This window comes from Meriones unguiculatus, chromosome 14, assembly GCF_030254825.1.
Source record: "Meriones unguiculatus strain TT.TT164.6M chromosome 14, Bangor_MerUng_6.1, whole genome shotgun sequence".
In the NCBI taxonomy this organism is placed as follows: Eukaryota; Metazoa; Chordata; class Mammalia; order Rodentia; family Muridae; genus Meriones; species Meriones unguiculatus.
The window spans coordinates 17,560,550-17,580,850 of record NC_083361.1 but is presented as its reverse complement, the minus strand read 5'-3'; the positions used below and the strand labels follow the sequence as shown (position 1 = coordinate 17,580,850).

At 39.9% G+C, this 20,301-nt stretch overlaps 1 protein-coding gene across 4 annotated transcripts in view; it reads left to right on the top strand.

Annotated features, from left to right (window-relative positions):
- Positions 1 to 7,115: 7,115 nt before the first annotated feature.
- Rbbp6 (RB binding protein 6, ubiquitin ligase) overlaps positions 7,116 to 20,301 on the top strand; it is a 30,919-nt gene continuing 17,733 nt past the window's right edge. For all 4 annotated transcript variants that reach the window (XM_021655026.2, XM_021655019.2, XM_060366898.1 and 1 more), the window contains exons 1-4: positions 7,116 to 7,281; positions 11,959 to 12,058; positions 14,498 to 14,534; positions 18,932 to 18,976. In XM_021655026.2, the coding sequence (XP_021510701.1) occupies positions 7,116 to 7,281; positions 11,959 to 12,058; positions 14,498 to 14,534; positions 18,932 to 18,976 (348 nt within the window). The remainder of the gene's footprint in view (positions 7,282 to 11,958; positions 12,059 to 14,497; positions 14,535 to 18,931; positions 18,977 to 20,301) is intronic.

Genomic DNA, 20,301 nt, shown 5'->3' with positions numbered 1-20,301 from the left:
CAGGGTCTGAAACTTTCTGATATCACTAGTGGAATAAATGTTGAATTAGTAGAGGGTTGCTAACAGGGGGTGATGGCCCACACACATCTTTATTCCCAGCACTCAGGGAGGCAGAGGGAGACAGATCTCTGTGAGATCAAGGCCAGTCTGGCCTACAAAGCAAGTCCAGGACAGTCAAGGTTATGCAGAGAAACCCTGTCTCAAAACAAAGAGAGAGAGAGTGAGAGAAATAATAGAGAATTGGTGGAGAAACAATAGGTCACTCTCATCAACTTTTGAAGAATATCTGTTCATGCTGTTGCTGGCAGCTTAAAATACAGGTTCAAGGAGGCGCTCCCATTAGGGCCAGCACAGAACAGATCATGCAGCATAGTTAGTAAATTTATCAAATGAGCAGCAAAGCAGGATGCACTTCAACTGTGGCCTCTGGGGAGGATTTTCCCTAATCACCATAGTGGTAGCTGTGGATATGGCTGGAGGGATTTTGAAGCTACCTAATCTACAACAGGACTTACATATTAAGGAAGACATGTCATTTCATAGTTCTTTTTTCTTTTTTTTAAAAAAATATTTATTTATTTCTTTATTATGTATACAATGTTGTGCCTGCATGTACACGTGCATGCCAGAAGAGGGCACCAGATCTCATTATAGATGGTTATAAGCCACCATGTGGTTGCTGGGAATTGAACTCAGGACCTCTGGAGGAGCAGTCAGTGCTCTTAACCTCTGAGCCATCTCTCCAGCCCTATTTTTTCTTTTATTAAGAATTGTTTTATAGCCATGCAGTGGTGGCACACAATTTTAATCCCAGCACTTGGGAGACAAAGGCAGGAAGATCTCTGAGTTTGAGGCCCGCCTGGTCTACAGAATGAGAAGAGCAGGACAGCCAAGGCTACCCAAAGAAACCCCATCTCAAAAAAAAAAAAAAAAAAGTTGTTTTATTATTTTTATTTTTGTATTTGTGTGTGTGTGTGTGTGTGTGTGTGTGTGTATGCTCATGCACATGTGGATGCAAGTGCAAATAGAGAGGTCAGGTTCCCACAGGGCTGGAGTTACAGGTGGTTGGGAGCCACCTGACCTCAGTGCTAGAAACCAAATTTAGGTCCTCAGGGAAAGCCATCTCCAGGCCTAAGTTACTTTTCCGTTTTTGTTTTGTTCTTAGATTTATGTTATACATATGCATGAGTTGTTTGCCTGCATGTATTTCTGTAAACTACATGTGTACTTGGTGCCTGTGGAAGTCAGAAGAGGAGATTGATTCCCCTGGAACTGGAGTTACAGACAGTTTGTGGGCTGCCATGTGGGCTGAAAATTGAACACCCATCCTCTGTAAGAGCAGCAAGTTCTCTCTTAACTGATGAGCCATCATCTCTCCAGCCCCAAGATACTTTTCTTTTCCACAGAATTCTATCCTTGAAGAGGAGACTTTACTGGTATATTGTGCAAGTCTACAGGTAGAGAGGGGAACGATGGCTGAGAGGCAGAGATAAGGTAGTTAAAGCAATCCTTTTTTTTTTTTTTTTTTTTTTTAAGACACGGTGCCCTGAAGCCCGGGCTGATTTTGAACTGCTGATCCTCCTGCCTCCACCTCCTGAGGTTACTCACACTTTTTTTATACACAGATTGGACCTAGACCGTGGTTCTTGAGCCATTTTTTAAATCCTCATTTTTGAGCCAAGGGTGATGGTGGTACTTGCCTTTAACCCAGCACCCAGGAGGCAGAGGCAAGTGGATCTCTGTGAGTTGGAGGCCAGCCTGGTCTACATAGAGCTAGTTTCAGCCAAGGCTACACAGAGAAACCCTGTTTCAGAAAGGAAGGAAGGAAGGAAGGAAGGAAGGAAGGAAGGAAGGAAGGAAGGAAGGAATCTCACTTGCGACGTTTCTTAGAACAAAGAATGTAGTTCATACACAGGTGGCCTGGGTAATTATGCTGAAACCCCCAGATGTCAGCCACCAAGTGACAGAAATCAATCAGGAGAATGAGGAGCTACCCATTCTCTTTTCTTGTCCTCTTTATTTTCTAACTAGCTATCCTGTTCCAATATAGTGTCAATGTATGACTTTAGCTTTCAGTATACCAAGCTTTCTTCCTTCCTTCTTTTTCTTTCTTTCTTTCTTTCTTTCTTTCTTTTTTTCTTTCATTCATTCATTTTTTTTTTGAGATAGTCTCATGTACCAGGCTAGACTCAAAACTGCTATATAGCTGACGATACAGACAATGCCTGAGATGGCTATTCTTGGTTGACAACTTGAGTAGATCTGGAATTAACTAAATTAAAAAACGGAAAGCACAACAGTGAGGAATTTCCCACCCTCATCACCCGCTTAATTTGAAGTAGAAAGATCCACTTCTAATCCAGTTTTTTGTTTGTTGTTATTGTTGTCTGGGGTGTGTGTTTGTGTTTCTAGACAGGGTTTCTCTGTGTAATAGTCCTGGATATCCTGGATTTTGTAGATCAGGCTGGCCTCAAACTCAAAGAGATCTGCCCGCCTCTGCCTCCTGATTGCTGTGATTAAAGGCATGTGCCAACAAACTCAGTTCCTTTTTTTTTTTTCAATAATTTTCATTTTATTTATTTTATATGTATTGGTGTTTTGCTTGTATGTCTGTTTGTGTGAGAGTGTCAGATTCCCCTGGAAGTGGAGTTTCAGACAGTTGTGAGCTGCCATGTGGCTGCTGGGAAATGAAGCCAGGTCCTCTGGAAGAGTAGCCAGTGCTCCTAACCCATCACTCCAGCCCTCTCTCCAATCCAGTTTTTGAGGGTGGGGAAGAAGACACACCTTTAATCCCAGGCCACACCTTTTGCCTATATAAGAAACGATATGGCAAAAGGAAGCATTTACTCTTTGCTGTCTGTTTCCTAGCATTGGAGAGCCTACTTTCTTTGGGATTCTGACTTCTGCTAATGACCAGCTGAGACACTGAGCCTTGTGGACTGAGCGACTTTGGGATTCTTGGACAGACAGACATTGTTGAATTAGCTGGACCACAGCCTGTAAGTCATTTTAATAAACCTGCTATCTGTCCATCTATCCATTTATAGAGAGATTCATTTATAAGTTCTGCTACTGTGGAGAACCCTAAATAATACAATGTCCTTTAGCTTGTGATCTTCTCGAAGTTAACATCCCCTCTGGGAACTACGTGTATTTGATACCATGCCGAATTTATTAGATACTGGGTGGGATCCTACTCAGGGTTTCTTGCATACTACACAAGCAGTGTACCAGTAGAATTATACATGAAAGCCCCAAATTGAGTAGGGTTTCTAAAGTTTTTAAGTGTACATCATTTTATCTGATATAAATCCTCATAAAATATAAATACTATGGAAACTCAAATGTAAGGTATGATATGGCTCAGGACATACAGGCATTTGTTGCTAACCCTGATAATTTGGGTTTGATACTCAGGACCCACATAGAGGAAAGTGAGAACCAGGTCCTACACATTGTCATTCCACATCAGTGCCGAGGCATGTAAACAACTCCCAACACACACACACACACACACACCCCACACACAGTAAATAAGTAAATGCGGGGGGAAAAAAGTTTAAAAAAGAAAACCAAGGAATTTTGGTGACTCAAATTGAGTTAGTCATTTATCAGCACAAAATCACAGGCTAGGTGTGATAGCACAGGCCTGTAAGTCCAGCATTCAGGAGGCTGAAGCAGGAGGCTAGAATAAGAGGCCATGTGGGTTATATTTTGTGATCCTGTCTCATTAATTAACTAACAAATAAACATGAAAGAGACAAAAACATAGACTGCTCAACATAAAGTGAACCGTGATGTAAATGAATGGACTCTAGCTAGGAATAATACATTGATACTAGTTCCTCAACTGTAACAAATTACCACACTAAAGCAAAATGGTAAACACAAAACAAACAAACAAACAAAAAAACCAAATTATCTATGAAAAGAGAAAACTTATGTGGTAGCTCTTTGCTTTCCACTCAGTGCCTCTGTAAACGTAGGAAACAAAGTCTCAGAGGAAGAGTAAGAACAGTTGTAGCATATCCTATTGACTGTTTCCCAAAGACACAAATTCCTCCTCTGATTAGATTCTGATGCCTCCAGGGTGTGGCCCAGGGATCAGCTGATGGATTTGGTAAAGAAATTAACTCTGAAGTGTAGAGAGGCTGGAGATCTGCCTTCTAGGCTGAGTATCAGGATGACTTACTATCTTTCTCAGTTTTTTGTTCAAGAGTTGTAATTTTTGCCACAACCATACACACTTCCCCTGCCTCTTACTAAAGATGAACCCAGATCCTTCTTCTGCAGCCCAACTGTCTCCCCCCCCCCCCTTTCCTTTTTTGATTTTTTTGATTCAGGGTTTCTCTGTGTAGCCTTGGTTGTCCTGGACTCGCTCTGTAGACCAGGCTGGCCTCAAACTCACAGAGCTCTGCCTGCCTCTGCCTCTCTGAGTGCTGGAATTACTTCACCCAGGTTTTTAAGAAAAAGTCACCCTGAGGTGGACCATATAGCAAGAAACTCTGAATTACTAAAGAAAGATAAAGGAAAGAGAAACTTATTACTTGTGAAAAGTAATCTGTAAGTGACTTATTTAAACTGTGCTTCTGTCTCTGGGCTTATCCCTGATGATTGCCTAACATAGTATTGCCACAGTATTTCTATAGGTAACAAATGTAATTATTCAAAAGTCTATTAACTCAACACCTACAATGTCCAGACACTCTTTGAAGAGTTGGGAATATGGCAAAAATCGGGGTAAAAATCCATGTTCTTAGCTGAGAGAAGGGGAAAGACCAAAAAGCAAACAAACAAAAAAACAAAAAACAAAAAAACAAAAATAAACAGTAATTTTGCCTCGGGACACTGAGGCAAGAAGAGTGTGAGTTTAAGGCCAGTCTGGGCTACACAGTGAGACCTTATTAATAATAATAATAATAATTTATTATTTTATTATTTATTTTTTATTATTAATTAATAATAAAATAATAAGCAAAATAACAAGCTTGGCCTTAGGAAGGCTTCTCTGACAAGATGATTGATTTAAACCAAGCTCTATCAGAATTTGGGACGTTAGCATTTAGGGAGTTTCTGGAAACTCTGCCACCTCTTGGATATATATGATTTTTTTTTCCCCTCAGTTTCCCAACTGAGCCTAGCCGGTAAAATTCAGAGAGGCCGGACATAGGGCACTGTGAATGATAATTAGACGGTTTTCGAGTAATTTTATTATTTATGAATTCATTATTGCAATACGTCCCTCATGCCACAAGTGACAAAGAATGCCAACCCTTTTATGGGACTTTGTAATGAAGAACGACACTAGGACCCTGCAATGGGGCAAGCACTGACTTCTCTGAAAACTCGAAAAATGCACCGCTGTTGACTTTCAGGTTTCTGTTCTATAAACTGGAGATGATTCTTGCTGTTGTTAACTTGACGTGCTCTCAGCCACCTCTTTTGAGGGAAACGTGCCAGGCGCGGTCTTAAATATGGAAATCTATTCACGGGTTTAATCCAGGGCGACCCAAGCACATCCTTTATTCTCTGACAGCTTCTCCGGAGACCGGGGTGACATCAAAGCCCCAGGGCTAACTTCCGACCCAGACAGCTCGGCTCCAGAACCTGGAAACATCAGCGGCCAGCGCGGTGCCAAGCACACGGTAAGAGCGGGCCACGTCTCTTAAGAGGCTGCTGGCGGCGACGGCGGCCCGTCCTCACCAGCCGCGTTCGAGGAGCGCAGGGTACGCTGCGTCGGGAGGGAAGCTGGCAAGTCCCGTCACGTGACGCGACCCGCGGGCGGGTGGCTTCAGCGGCTCCCCCTGAGGGCCGCCCCTCCGCGGTCTGGGCCGCCCCTTCCAGGCCCGCCCAGTGGGACGGCCCGTCCCCCCTCCTCCCGGCGCAAGTAGTTTCTTCCGTTCTCCACGTAGCTCCGGGTTCTACGCTCCGTGTCACAAAGCGCGGGGTCACGTGGGCGGGCCGGTGCGCTTTGTGACGCACACGGCCCCGCCCCCGGCCCGCCCCACGGCGCACGCCCAAGCCCCGCCTCGCGTGCGCCGCCCGTGCAGTCCCTGCTTAAGAGACCCCGGAGTGGGGGCGCTCGCCCGGAGCCAGGCCGCGTCCGCCATAGTGCCTGGCGCGGAGGTGTCGCCGGCTCTGGGTGCGGGCCGGAGAGCGGCCGGGGGAGGGCAGAACAAAAAATAATAATAATAATAATAAAGAGAGGGAATCAAGCGAAGCCCTCGCCGCCGCCCGACCGTTTCCGGGCTTCCCGACGCGGTCGTGGGCTCAGAGGCGACAGGAGCGGGAGCAGCGCGAGGAGCAGCGAGAGGAAGAGTCGGGCAGCCTCGGCGGTGTCCCCGGAGCCCGCGAAGCCGCCGGCCGGGGCCCGGGGTGGTGAGGAAGGGCCTCGCGCCCTAGCTGGGCCCCGCACCGGCTTTGTGTCAGGCGGCGGCGGGGGGGAGGCGGAGCCGAACCGGGCGGCCGCTGGAAGGCCTCTCCTCCGCCGACCGCGCGATCTCGGCCTAGGCCGCGGGCCGCTCGTGGCCTCCGGGGAGCAGGCGCCAGGGTGTGTGTGCGGTGGGGGCCTGGGCCTGGGGACGCCGACGCCGGTCGTCCGGAAGCCGGGAGGAGGCGAGAGGCCGCTCGTGGACTCCGGGCCTAGGCCCTCTCCCCGCAACCTTCTCCCGGGGCCTGGGTCACCCCCATCCACGGAGAGAGACCAGCCGGGAGGTGCGGCCGCTATGGACCCCTGACCCCGCGGGGTCATTCGGACTCTAACGTGTGGACTGACCGCTACTGACTGCACCGCCTGCCCCCGTCTCCTGCCGGCCCTTAGCATGAGCGAGGGGGACCCAGCCGGGTGACATTGTGCCGGTTGGCGGATCCTCGATTGCCCCTTTTCCCGTCCTGCTCCTCCCACATGAAGCGATTCTGAGTACGGGGGGGTTCCGGATTATTGTTCTTACGAACCCCTCGCTTGTGGTTGGGGGGTATTTAATCTGAAGCCTTAGGGTCCTTCGTTGTCTTTTGAGTGTTTTGTGTGTGTACATATTTTGCTCTTAAGTTTATAAATATACATATATTGAGAGTGTCCACGTCTCCTCGCTGAACCTTAGGAATCCTTTGCCACAATGTCCTGTGTGCACTATAAATTTTCCTCTAAACTCAACTACGACACCGTCACCTTTGATGGGCTCCATATCTCCCTCTGCGACTTAAAGAAGCAGATTATGGGGAGAGAGAAGCTGAAAGCTGCCGATAGCGATCTGCAGATCACCAACGCGCAGACGAAAGAAGGTAAGAGGCACATGGGCAGCAGATATTTATTGGCTCGAGGTGGGTGTTGAAAGTTGCTTGTTACAGTCCCAACCTCCGTTCTTACCCGTTGTAATACACAGCGTTTCATTGATAGCCAAGGATTGCAGCACCCGACCTTGGCCTGTTTGTCTTCTGAGTGCCGGGGTAATCTGTAGAAGGCTAAACCAGAAACATGTTAATCTAGTTCCTCTCAAAAGTCTTCGTGTGTCCCCCCCCTCCCCATTTTTTCTCTTAAAGCTTTTTAACTGTGGGGATGGATTGGAAAGAGAAGGGGGTTGTTATCCAAGTTTGTTGGGTGTTTGCCTTGTGGCATTCTTGTAACTTGTTTTTTCATCAGGAGAGGAGAGCCTTTGTAAGGTTGCCCGTTTGTTAAAGCAGCAGTAGATAACTTGTTCGTTAATCTAGCAGTGTTTTGAAATTGATAGCAAATTGCATGCCCCTTTTTATTTATATGGGGTTGCTTGTGGAAAAAGTATTTTTGAGGATTTAATCAGTGCTGGAATTGGTTTTGGAGTATAAAATGTTCCCGTGTGAACACTCTGAGGTGTATTTCCAGAATTAGTGATACTTACTCAATAGTTGAATTCTGTAGCCCAGACTGGCCTCCAGTGGACCCCCAACTGTCAAGTATGGGGAACTCAGGTGTTAGACCACACCCAACAATAGGTAAACTCATCACATTAACTCTTTAGCAATTCAGGAAAGCCTCAAAGTGCAGGGCCCTGAGTTCTTAATTCAATACCACCGAAGAAAACTATATATGTGTGTATAGTTATATATAGTCATAATATATATAAAATTATGTTCCTGAAAAATAGTGGAGTGCTACCATGTGTAAATACAAATAAGCCACTGGTTATAATCCTTGAGTTCTTCGTTTTAAAAATAATATTGGGACTCCTGTCCTTCCTCTTTAGAGACAGGGTTTCTCTGTAGCCCTGGCTGTCCAGGAACTGGCTCTGTTTACCAGGCTGGCCTCAAACTCAGATTAACTTGTGCTAGGATTAAAGGTATACACCAACATGAACTCAGATTCTCTTGCCTCTGTCTCCAAGTGCTGGAACTAAAAGGGTCCACCACCACCACTGGAAAAATAGTATTGGGACTCAAATGGTGGATGTGCCACACTTTTCTGACTGACTTGTTTTGGTTTCTTTTTCTCAGAATAGTAATGCTCATGGATGGGTTTTATTAGATCAGACTTGACATTGCTGATAGGATGGAGAGTAGAGTTGTAAATACATGTCATATACATTGTCTTACTTTGTAGCACTTATTGGCCTGGAGTTCCCTGCATAGATCAGGCAGAGCTGTGAGTCAGAGATGAGCTTGCCTCTGTCTCCTGAGTGCTGCTATCAAAGGCATGTGCTACCAAGCTAAATTTGATACAAGGTGTGGCATGGGTTTTTTCAGTTGAAGTTTTGGGGTGTGGTCTCCTCATTAGCCTATAACTTGGTAGACCAAAGCTTGTCATGTAGAAGAACAGTTTTGCAGTTGTAATGCAGTCATAAGCGTAATTATAATACTAAAAGAATATTGTCTGTTTTCTTCCTTAAAGTAATTACCCTTTTGGTAGTTGTACTTTTCTGTAATTTCTATTTAGTAAGAGGAAATGTTGTTTGTGGTATAAACAGCTAAGAAATAACTTTTAAGTCCACCAAAAGCAGTTGAAGTCTACTTAACAAAACACGGCTTTTTAAGAATTTGTGGCTACGTTGCTATAAAATACATCTTTATGAACGAGAGGAAAGATAAATGAAATTAGGGAATAGTGGGCACTTAATATTTTCATTACAGATTTCATTTTTATTACAGTATAAGGCTTTATCCATCTTGTTACCAGCCTGCAGTTAAAGGCAGCTTTTAGACTGGAGTAAGTCTAGATTGAAGAATCCTTGTCCAAATTGACATTTTGTACTTTGCATTATTTTTCTAGTTCAGGACATATAAACCTGAAATGCAGGGGAAGTTTTTTGCCCCATAGCACATTTTCTTCTTTATGTTGCCCTTAATTGGAGGAAGTTTGATGGTTTCTTAAGACAAAAAGAGTAGTGGGAACTTTATTTGTTTTATGCACTCAGGTTAGGGGAAGGAGCTGAAGAGATGGCTCAGTGGTTAGAGTCCTTGCTCTTCTTGCAGAGGATCCCTCTTCTGTTCTCAGTGCTTACCTGAGAACAGCTCTCACCATCTGTTTCTAGGCTCTGATGCCCTCTTCTGGACTAGGCATGCTTGTAGGCACAGAAATGGACTGTACAAGGCAAGTTGAGTAAGAATTCTACTTGGGCAAGTCCAGGACAGCCATCGTTTCCAGAGAAACCTTGTCTTGATAAACCAAACAAATAAAAATTTTAAACAAGAATTCTACTTGGTTTAAACCATCTAGTGAATTAAAGGTTCCAAGCTAAAATCTTCTACTTAACAGTTTCTTAGATTGCCTTGATTCCAGGCCCTCAGAGAAAAGATTAAACTGGAGATTTTAGCAAGTTTAAGTTACTGATACACCATGTTTCTGTAAAATATTCCCTTAGTTGTGGAAATCTGTCAGGTATAGAGGAACATAAGCACTTGGTAAAACTACAGTGTTTGTGTCAGAGTTCTATTTTGGACTTAATCCTGCTTGTTTCTATTATTTTACAATGAATTCCAAGTGGTCTTTGAAGAAAGCTTGATTTTTATACTGATCCTCCCATCTATTCAGTAACCTTCATATTGAACTTCGTTAATTTAGAAGCTGAATATGAAGGGGTTTTGGCTTTTTAATTTTTATTCTGGATATCTGTTTCTCAAATTCATCTTGTTTTTCATTCCATGCATGCCTTCTGTTTTTAGACAAAATTTAAACTGTTGGCCACCCCCCCTCCGGTGTTGAGCAAGTGCTCTACCAGAGAGCTAAATCTGCAACCCGTGAGCCCTTTGAATCTAAAGGAAACACCACTTGTTAAGGATTTATGTGTTAGACACTCTTGGGCTTAGGAAATCATAAAAATGCAAACACTTATAACTGGCCAGCTGGAAATCTGTATTTGAGGGTGTTGGGGCACCTGACTTTATTATTATAGTATATATAGCACTGTGTTGATTAAATTGTCTTCTTTGTTCAACTGTCTTGCTGTATGTAATCTAGGGTAGCCTTGAACTCAATGGCAATCCTCCTGCCTTAGCCTCCTGAGTACTGGAATTGGCAGGCATATTGTCACCACCCCACCTAGCTAATAAGTTGTTTTTGAAAGGTTTTACAAATATACTTGAGGGTTTTTACATATAAAGAAACAGCCAAATGTTTGACACTTAAGTTTGAGTTCTAAAATTAGTAAACTTATTTAAAATCTCCCCCCCCCCCCTTTTTTGTTTCTGAATTTTTTTTTTTAACACATCTAGCTTAGAATTTGGAAGGTGTCCAAGATAATGATAGTCTTCCGTGCCTACATCTGGGTCATGGCATTGCTTGGTTGGACGCCTGTGAGGCATAGTCAGCAACTGAAAGCTAAAGAGCTGTTGCTTGAGCAGTTTGCTGTAGGACAAAGAGTTACTAACCTTGGTAACCAAAATAGAGCTCATAATACATTAAAAGCCTGAAATGTGCAAAAGAACCAAAGGCAGAAAAGACTAGCTACTTTGTGTTGGGTTGTAGGATTAAAGGAGATTTTTTTACATCTCTTAAGTTGTATTTCTCTTGATATTTTTACTTAGGCCTTTCTTACCTCTTCACTACACTTAATTTCATTCTTATAGAACTATTGTAATTATAGAGTAGAAAGCTCTTACTCATTCCTCCTTTTTTTATTTTCTCAAAAAGTAACATCCACTTGCCAAAGCTAGGAATGAATGAATTCATGCCTGGTTCTTTCTCCATCTTTGCAATGGTCAGTCATGAACAGCCTCCATGACGTTTGACATAACGCTGGCTATTGCTGGACCACAAAGCAGCTTCTTACGACTTACTGTTTGTGCTCAGTTTGTCTCCCATGCAAATACCAGAACAAGTCTTTTTATGATAAAAATTGTTAGAACTTCAGGTAAAATCCACCAGTGATTTCCCTGTTTCACATGGAAAGTATAAATCAGTATATGGTTTATGCTTTCCTTCTTTATTTTATGTCATTTTAAAATTTTCTTCAACATTGCAGTCTTCTTTGTGATATTTGTTTTCCCTCATGTTTCCCCTCTGAGTAACTACTATTCATTTAGTTGTCTTGTGTGTGGCTGGCTTCTCAGTCTTTTCATTACAAACTCAAGTCCTTCAGAGGGGCTTTGTAATTTCAAGTTTACCTTTGTTTTCTAGTAGTAAACAAAATGAGAACAGAAATCATAATATTTAGCTCATGTTCAAGGACTAGGGAGATAAATTCTCATTTCAAATAACCCCATTGTTTGCCTGTTAAGCATTTCTTGATTGAGTGAGCTGTGAAGAAGCCTAGTGAGTTTTACAAAGTTGAAGTCCTAGAGCCAAGGACCTGACTGACCATATTGTGTTCTTTGAAGGAGCCCACTTAGGACTGTGATATTTCTTCTAATAGTACTAGTAACCTAAATGGGAGGAACATGGATTTTGGTGTTGTACTGTAAGCTCACTTCCCCTAAAATTGATGTTTGTTGAAGTTTTCTCATTTCTGAGAACTTAGATTCCTAAATAGAAATTTGACTTTTTGTTTACAGAATATACTGATGATAATGCACTAATTCCTAAAAATTCATCTGTAATTGTCAGAAGAATTCCTATTGGAGGTGTTAAGTCTACAAGCAAGACATATGTTATGTGAGTATTTATAAAAACTCATGCATTTATCAAAATAGACCATTTTAAAGGTTTCAAAACGTTTTATTGGCATTAAAATGTTATTGTGCTAATCATGAAGACTGCAATAGGTTTGGGTGTGTCCCCCCCCCCAATTTTTCTCTCTCTGGCTAAATTGAGAGTTTGTAGTTAAGGGAGCTGTTACTAGGGAACATTTTTGTACCATAGAGTGTTTTAATCACATAAATGATCATGCTATAGAGACCTGTTTTACATATTTTATCAACATCACTGGTATTAAGTAATGCCAACAGAAGCTTTTGTCAGTAAGAGAGGCTTCGGTTCAAAGGCCACAATGTATATAAGATTCTTGAGTGTAAAATGAGTCAGGCTCATATTTGACTACGTTCACTGCCTAATACTAGTGTGACTTTGAATAAATTATTATCTCTTATCTCAGGGTTCCTCTAAAGCAGGGTTATGGGTGCAACTGGCACACTATTCAGAAACTTTATCCACCTACTCTGTGTCTGCAATAAGTACAGAGTAACAGGATCATAATTTCTTTAAACCTGAGGATTAAGCCTAGTCCCTTGCTCATGTTAAACAAGCATTCTACCACTGAACCACATCCATAAACTCCTTCTTAGTATTTCAAAACAGGGTCCTGTTAAGTTGTTCAAGCTTGTGGTAGATTTGACTCTGTAGACCTAATGGCCTTTAACTTCATACCCTGCTGCCTCACCCCCCTGAGTAGATGAAATTACAGGTCTTTACCCCAGGGCATAGTAATCTCAGAAGTTTTATATTTATAGCAGAACTCTACTTCATGAATAAGGTAGCATTGTTTTCTGTTTTAGCATGAAGTTAAACTTACCATATCTTTTTGAAAAACATGTATCAAGCAGGTTGTGGTGGCACATGCCTTTAATCCCAGCACTCAAAAGGCAGAAGCAAGCAGATCTACATAACAAGCCTGGTCTACATAGCAAGTACTATGACACCCAGGGCTATACAAAGACTTTGTCTCAAAAAACAACAAAAAACCCAAAAGAAACAAAAAGTAATATAAGTATCGAATATTTTATCTCTGGAATTTTTTTAATATTCAGAAGCTTGAGAAAAAGAATATTTGAAGTCCATGCCATCTTAAGTTGCTTTATACAAAATTATTAATTTTTATGTAGATTTTTTGTTTTGGTTTCGTTGTTTTGAGACAGGGTTTCTCTGTGTAGCCTTGGCTGTCCTGGCTTTGTAGACCAGGTTGGCCCCAAACTCAGAGGTATGCATGCCTCTGCCACCTTTAATCCCTAAGTAGAGGGATTAAAGGTGTTTACCTACCACGCCTAGCTTTTATGTAGAATTTTTGTTGACTATATGTTTACCTCATAAAATGCTTCTCAGTTTGAACAAATTCTAGAAAGTTCACAAGTTATTTTTGTTAGTAGTTCAAAATCATAGAACTTAAACATTCCTTTTAGATGCTTACTAGTATTCCTCTACAGTAAACTTTAGCCATTTAAAAGACTATACTTAGGACCTCGGTTCTAGCCTGTCTAAATTAAAGAAATTTTGGGTTTGTTTATATGTTCCAGCAATAATTTATCCAGTTATACATAAGCATGAAATGGATTTTAAAATACTTTCAGATTATGTTATATTTTTCAGAGTCCTTAAATTTTGTTCAGTTCTTGGTTATTGTTAGGAAATGCTTGTTTGGGTTTTGAGACACAGTCTGTCTGGATTAGCCCTAGCTGTCCTAGAACTCACTCTGTAGACCAGGCTGGGCTGGTACTCAGAGATCTGCCTGCCTCTGCTTTCTGAGTGCTAGAATTAAAGGAGTATGCCACCACCATCTATCTTTAAAATATTTTTTAAATTAAAATAATCACCCTCTATCTAAATTTGAAAGCTAGTTTTTGAGCACTGCAATCTGTCATAAGTGTACTGGCAGTGGTCTGCTTAAGAACCTGGGTATGTAAAAATTTATATCTAGCTTTACCAGAAAAGGAACGACTGCTTTTTCAGCTCATTGTAACTAAACCACAAAGTTTATAAATACAGTAGCTTTCAGAAATAATATGTCATAAGTAATAAGTCTCTGAGAAATCAATATAGATTTTTTTTTTAGAAACTATGACTGTCTTAAATCATTTGGAAGTAGCAAATAGTAATCAAAGTTGCTTATTTAATATATCAGAAATTGATTATATTAAAGCTTTGTATCAAAAGAAGATTATATTCCTAAAGATGAGAGATAATATATTAAGATTTATTAACAGTCATACATGGTGAAGCACATATATTATTCCAACACTTGATGAGGAAGAGGTCTGGCCTTGGCTGTATAGTGAGTTCAAGGCTGGCTTAGGCTAAATGAGACTATACACACACCTGTACGTATATATATGAAATTCATAAAGAGCTAATGATAGTTTTTGTTTCTATTTTATTTTTTAGAAGTCGAACTGAACCAGTGATGGGAACTACAAAAGCAGTATGTAAAAACACAATCACCCTTTTTCTACACAATTGCTTTTACCTTTATAATGTTTCAGTGAAGTAAATCACTTAGAATACCCACTGACCATAGCACACACTGTAACAAAAATTGTATTTTGATGACAGTTCAGTTGAATATGGATATATATGTGGCATAATTTGCAGTTACTCTGTAGAAATGGGTAATTTGTACCCTTCACTGTTTCATATTAAATATGACAGCACTCTCCCTGTATGACACTGTGTTGTACAGTAATGTATGATCCTTTTTAGATGGTGTAGGTTTAACACTGAAGAACATGACAACATGTTCTGCATCTGTCTGTCTATAGTTAGTATTTTGTATGTATGTACAGGCTGTTTTGTGCTTTTTGTTTCTTGCAATAAAAAATTGTTTGGAGTGTATATTTTGCCATTTTCACGTTGCTTCACTTAGTTTACTAGTTTTTTTTTTTTTTCCTGCCTGATTGATGGCTTTCAGAAATGGATTAGCAACATGCAGACCTTACATTATTATTTGATCCTTTCTTCAAGTTCAGACACATCCTAGAAGAGCTTTTGAGAGACTTCTGGCACAGCTTTAGCAGTCAGTCTTGCTCTATCGGCACTGTGAGCCCCTGTTCTTTGTGCACCCTTGTACTCTTCAGCACAGACTGAGCCTGCGTCTCCACCACCAAGAGTGAACAAACATGCCAGTGATTCTGATGCGTTATATATAGTTCATACACAAGCTAGTCTGTTCAAACTAGAATGTCTCCTCTTTTCATACGATGCTGAAATGCTGTATTAGTTATACTGAAAGCCATATCTTATCAAAAACAACCCCCATTAACTGGGGTGACATCTTTTTATAACTACAGATTAATCCATAGGGTGACACTATTTTGACTTTGAGCTTTTAAGTAAAAGCACCACTTCTAAATTGTGGGACAGGTGCTGCAGGACACAGGGCTGTCTTAATTGGGTTCTGTAAACTTGAGGGTTCTCTAACATTTTACTGCTCAGGCTTAATACTTGTACACAAAAACATGGTATTTGAAATCTTCATTTAGAAATCCAGAGGTATTGCTTGATATTGCATTTTACTTTTTAAATACTACTGATACTTGTATATGAGGCATTTCACTAACCTTGGACCATTGGATCATAAATATGCTAAGTAGAATATCTCAACTTTGAATTTGTTCTCTAAAGCAAATGGCCTTTAGTTCCTGTCTAAATGCAGTGATTCAAAGATAAAAAGTCAGTGTTTGGGGGTTTTCCCCCACTTTTGGATAAATGAGGTTTTTTTTGGGGGGTGGAGAGGTGGTTTTTATTTTTGGGGTTTTTATGTTTTTTAAAAAGCATAATGCTGTAAAAACTGTCCAAGTTTCTGTTTTGCTGGTGATTGGTTTAAAACTGAGTTTTATGTATCCAAATGCTAGCACAAATTAGAAAAACTGTCCCGGTAACTGTAGTAGTAAATGTAACACATTTGTATAAACTATTTTTTATATAGTACTTAAATTCAGATGAAGTTTTATTTCTTGAAAACAATTTCCTTTTTGTTTATTAGCATGTGTATAAACACAAATCACATGTTCATAAATAAAGTTAACATTCTTTTAGCCTTGTGTGTTCCCTGGCATGTCTGTATTACATTTATAAGAAGTTTACTGTAAGCTTATTCAGAGTTCTCTTTTCCTTTTAGTGCTTTAAACAGTTTTAATTTTTAGGTAGAATTAAGTGAGATGGAGACATGACATAATCTGTGGTCTCTATCTTTTTGCTTGGGTGCTTTGTTGACATTTAGTATCACTGAAACATGTTCATTGACTAATTAGTACTTAAAACTTAGGGATAAGGATGGTTTAACTATACACATTAACAAGCAAAATAGAGATCCTGGGCAAAATTTTAAAATTCTGATTAGGAAAAGTATGTATATACTTTGATTTTGTGTTGAGACAGGATCTTAGAGCTAAGGCTAGCCGCTGTGTGGGAGGAGGCTGCCCCTGAGCTCTTGGAGGTTTTTTTGTTTTTCTTTTTGTTTGGTTTTTTTTTTTTTTGTTTTTTTGTTTTTAAGACATCAAGGTCTTGCTGTGTAACAACTCTAGCTGGTCTGGTGCTTGATATGTAGCCCAGATCAGCCTTGAACTCACAGCAATCCTTCTGCCTCAGACTCTTACATGCTGGTACAGTACTTGTGGATCACCACATGCCCTGTGCATTTTTTGGTAATGTAAGCCAAGTCTGATCAAAGATGACTATCTGTTATTCCCCTAATCCTTCTTAGTCATCCTTCCATGTTGGTCTGGTATTTCTAAGCTAGATGTTTTTCCTAACTAAACATTGGGATTACATTGTAGGATTTAGTTTCATTCAAATGTAATTGGCCTAAGAAGATTTTAGGTCCTTGTTCCCAGAAACAAGGCTCTAATACAAAGGAGGTCTAATCTTAGTGATATCTATAGTACACATCATATTTTTGAAGACAACCTAAGTAAGGCAGATTTAACTGTTTTACTGAGAAATCACTTTTTATTGATGTGTTAGGAACTATAAATTTGTAGCCATTTTTCAGCCATTCTTTGTGAACATTTTTTCCTCATCTCTTAATGCCCATGTATAAGACTGGTGCCTTTCTAAATTTTTGGTACATTTGATGTCTTAGATTGTAAGGTCTTTAGATAGTATCAAGATTATTTGGTGGGAAAAAACCATAATTAAGATGCAATTTGTGTGGGAAACCACTTTGAACTCAAGAAGTCCATGATAGAAATGGAAGAAAGCAACAGGGAAAGGATTAGAAAAGGTGACAGCATTAGTGTTTTGTTACAGAGTGGATTTGCTTTGGTTATCAGCTATTTATTCAGACCTTTGTCACCTATATTAGAGTAATTTATGGTGGTTTAAAATGTCCTTTTAAAAATAAGCTTGAGTAGTTTATACTTTCTTATAGATAAGAGTATATTTTTTCCTAATTTCTGCTTCTTAAAATTAGTCCTTAAATAAAAAATTTCTAAGAGTAAGCAAGAGAGCTCTTGCTTATGCATTAGAAATGTGATCTAAGTACAGAGTAAGCTCTACGCAGTCCTTAAGTGTGGAACAAAGAACTATTTGTCTGAATAAACATCCCAGTAATAATACCCATCAGACTAAACCCAAGACATTTCTAGGATTTATTCTTATGAAACAGTCTTACAATATAGATCATGCTGACCTCAAACCCACTGTGTAGCCCAGGTCTGGAACTTGTGATCCTCCTGCCCTCAGCTTCATAGGCAGGTACCACCATGGCTAGCTAAGTTGTATCTTAAATTTAGCCAATGTTTGTGTTTATCAGATTTGTTCTATAGTGAACGAACTTCATAGTGAATCTTGTTGCATTTCAGTTTTTGTGTTTTCGGTACTTTTAGGAGTATATTATTTGAAGACCTTTTCTTTTGAGCCAGACATCCTCCTGAAGTCTGTCCATTCCAGAGAATTTTTACCACTAACATATGAGAAGCTTATAACATTGAGTAGGAGACTAAATAAGGAGCTTTAGGGAAATCTTGTCCAGAAGTTAATTACTAAAAATGCCTTTGTGTGCATGCAGATAAGCACCTTTTTAAAAAAATGAAATTATTTAATGGGATCAATTGAAAGAACTTAAAAAATGTTAACATCTTAAAATAATTTTAAAAGCCCTCTTATGACCTTAATATATTCTTGCCCTGTTGGTTAAATTGACTTTTATCCAGATACTAAAATCCATCATTGTGTGTGACAGCTCTTTGATCGTTTCCCAGGTTACCTTTTTTGTTTTCTTTGTTTTTTAATTTTCTTTTGATTTGGTGGTGGAGTTGGCTTAGCAGTCTTTGCCTTGATAAAGAAACCTGTGGTTTCTTAACAAGGAATTATTGTTACTTTTAGACAGGAGGATAAACAGACTGAGTAGTTGGTAGTCAAAAAGGAAAACAGTAGGAATTACCTGGGAACTGTTGTGCATACTGCAATTATCTGAGCCCTAAAGAGCTGCTTATTTTTAAATTTTTTTTCCCCAGTAGTATTGGGGAAATCAGATTTTTTAAAAATTCCCTCTTGCAGGGTACATTGTTGCGAACATTATTAAATTTAGAGATCGTGGAGAGACACGGGACTCATATTGTAGTGTTCAGTCACCACATTTTTACCCTCTGATTTTTTTCACTGTATTAAGTCTTCCTGTACATCACAGCCTTTAAAATGTAATGTAAACAAAAGATAAAATAGCTTGAGCATATTTTCAGGCTTCAAACAAATATAACATTCTTTAGAAAAGTAAGAAAATGCCCAATATTTGACATTAAATGACTTTAGGGGCTAAATAATCACTTTGAGCTGTTTTCAGTGTGGAACTTGAATGTGTGTTTAATTTTTTGTGAACAGATTGATGACTCTTCTGCATCTATTTCTCTGGCCCAGCTTACAAAGGTATATGTATATTCTTGACAATATAAGTCTTCTAACATTTTAAAGATGTGAAACAGTATTGTTTTAAGACGGGGTGGGGAAGGATGTGTTCTGTGAATGCCTTGTACATACTATGACTGCCATGTAAAGAGTAGCTGCCGACCTGAGAAGATAGGGAATAACTTGGTCAGCCCCGCATAGTGTGCCTCTTCAAGACTGAAGAAACACAGGAAGCTGCACCTAACTGTTTTTTTCCCCTTACACCATTTTGTTTAATTAGACACTGGAAACTAACACAATTCTGGAGGAATTCCCTGGTTTTGGCTGTGAATTATGTGGACTTCTTTTAAAATAGCCAAAACAGAAGATTTCCTTACATGGACAGTTGTGTGGTTAATTCTTGAAATTTTGAATTGACCCCACCAAGGTCAATGTTTTAAATGTGGTACAGTTGTTTCCTATGCACTAGACTTGTAGTCTGTCCGCATTAGAGAAAATTTAAACAACCTAATTTGTTTGAACACAGACTACGTGAATTGTGTAAGTGTATCCTTATGAAGCTGTTCGCAGGAATATGAGTGTGTATGTTTGGCAGAGGGCCAAATTGTTACCTCCTGAAATTTCACTGTATAACACCATGTTGTTTGACAAGGTTGTTTGCATTTATTCTCAACAATGTGTATCTTCTGTTTGGGAAAGCACTAGTGATGGATTTTTTTCCTTAGACAATATATTTTAGATTGCAGATTGTGTCTTTAAAAGAACAGAACAGGTAATAGACATGCGGGCTTAGAAGGAAGCTGTTCAGCTTCCCAAAAGTCTTTTTTTTTTTTCCCTGCTGTCAGAAATGTAAAATCTAATTTCCATCCTACATCTTAAGTGAAAACGAAAAGGGTTATCCATTAGTGCTGTCCCTATCTTGTCCTTCACTTTGTTGTGGGTTGTGTCCTTTTTCCTAAGATATGTATCCTTAAAAGATGTCCTTTTAACAAATTAATGGCTGCTTAAGCTCTAGTCCTAAGAAAACTAAACACTAAAATTAATGATCCTAAACAAAGTGGATGAACCATCCTATTCTATCATTTTTCTAATTTAAAGTGGTTTAGTGCAGAGTTCATATCTTTGGCAGCTTATAGTATATACTGTTTATTCTTATTTACTGTAAGGACCGAATTTGAGTTCTGGTCTAATTCTACCATTGTTACTTTGCTGGAAGGAGTGGGGAAGTTTTGGAGGTTTGGGAAATTTTTTTTTTTAATCTATTTGTAAAATAATGTTTGGGTTCAAACAAATTAGTTGTTAAACATCTGTAATCAGTTTTCTGTAAATGTTACTGTTGTTCCAAG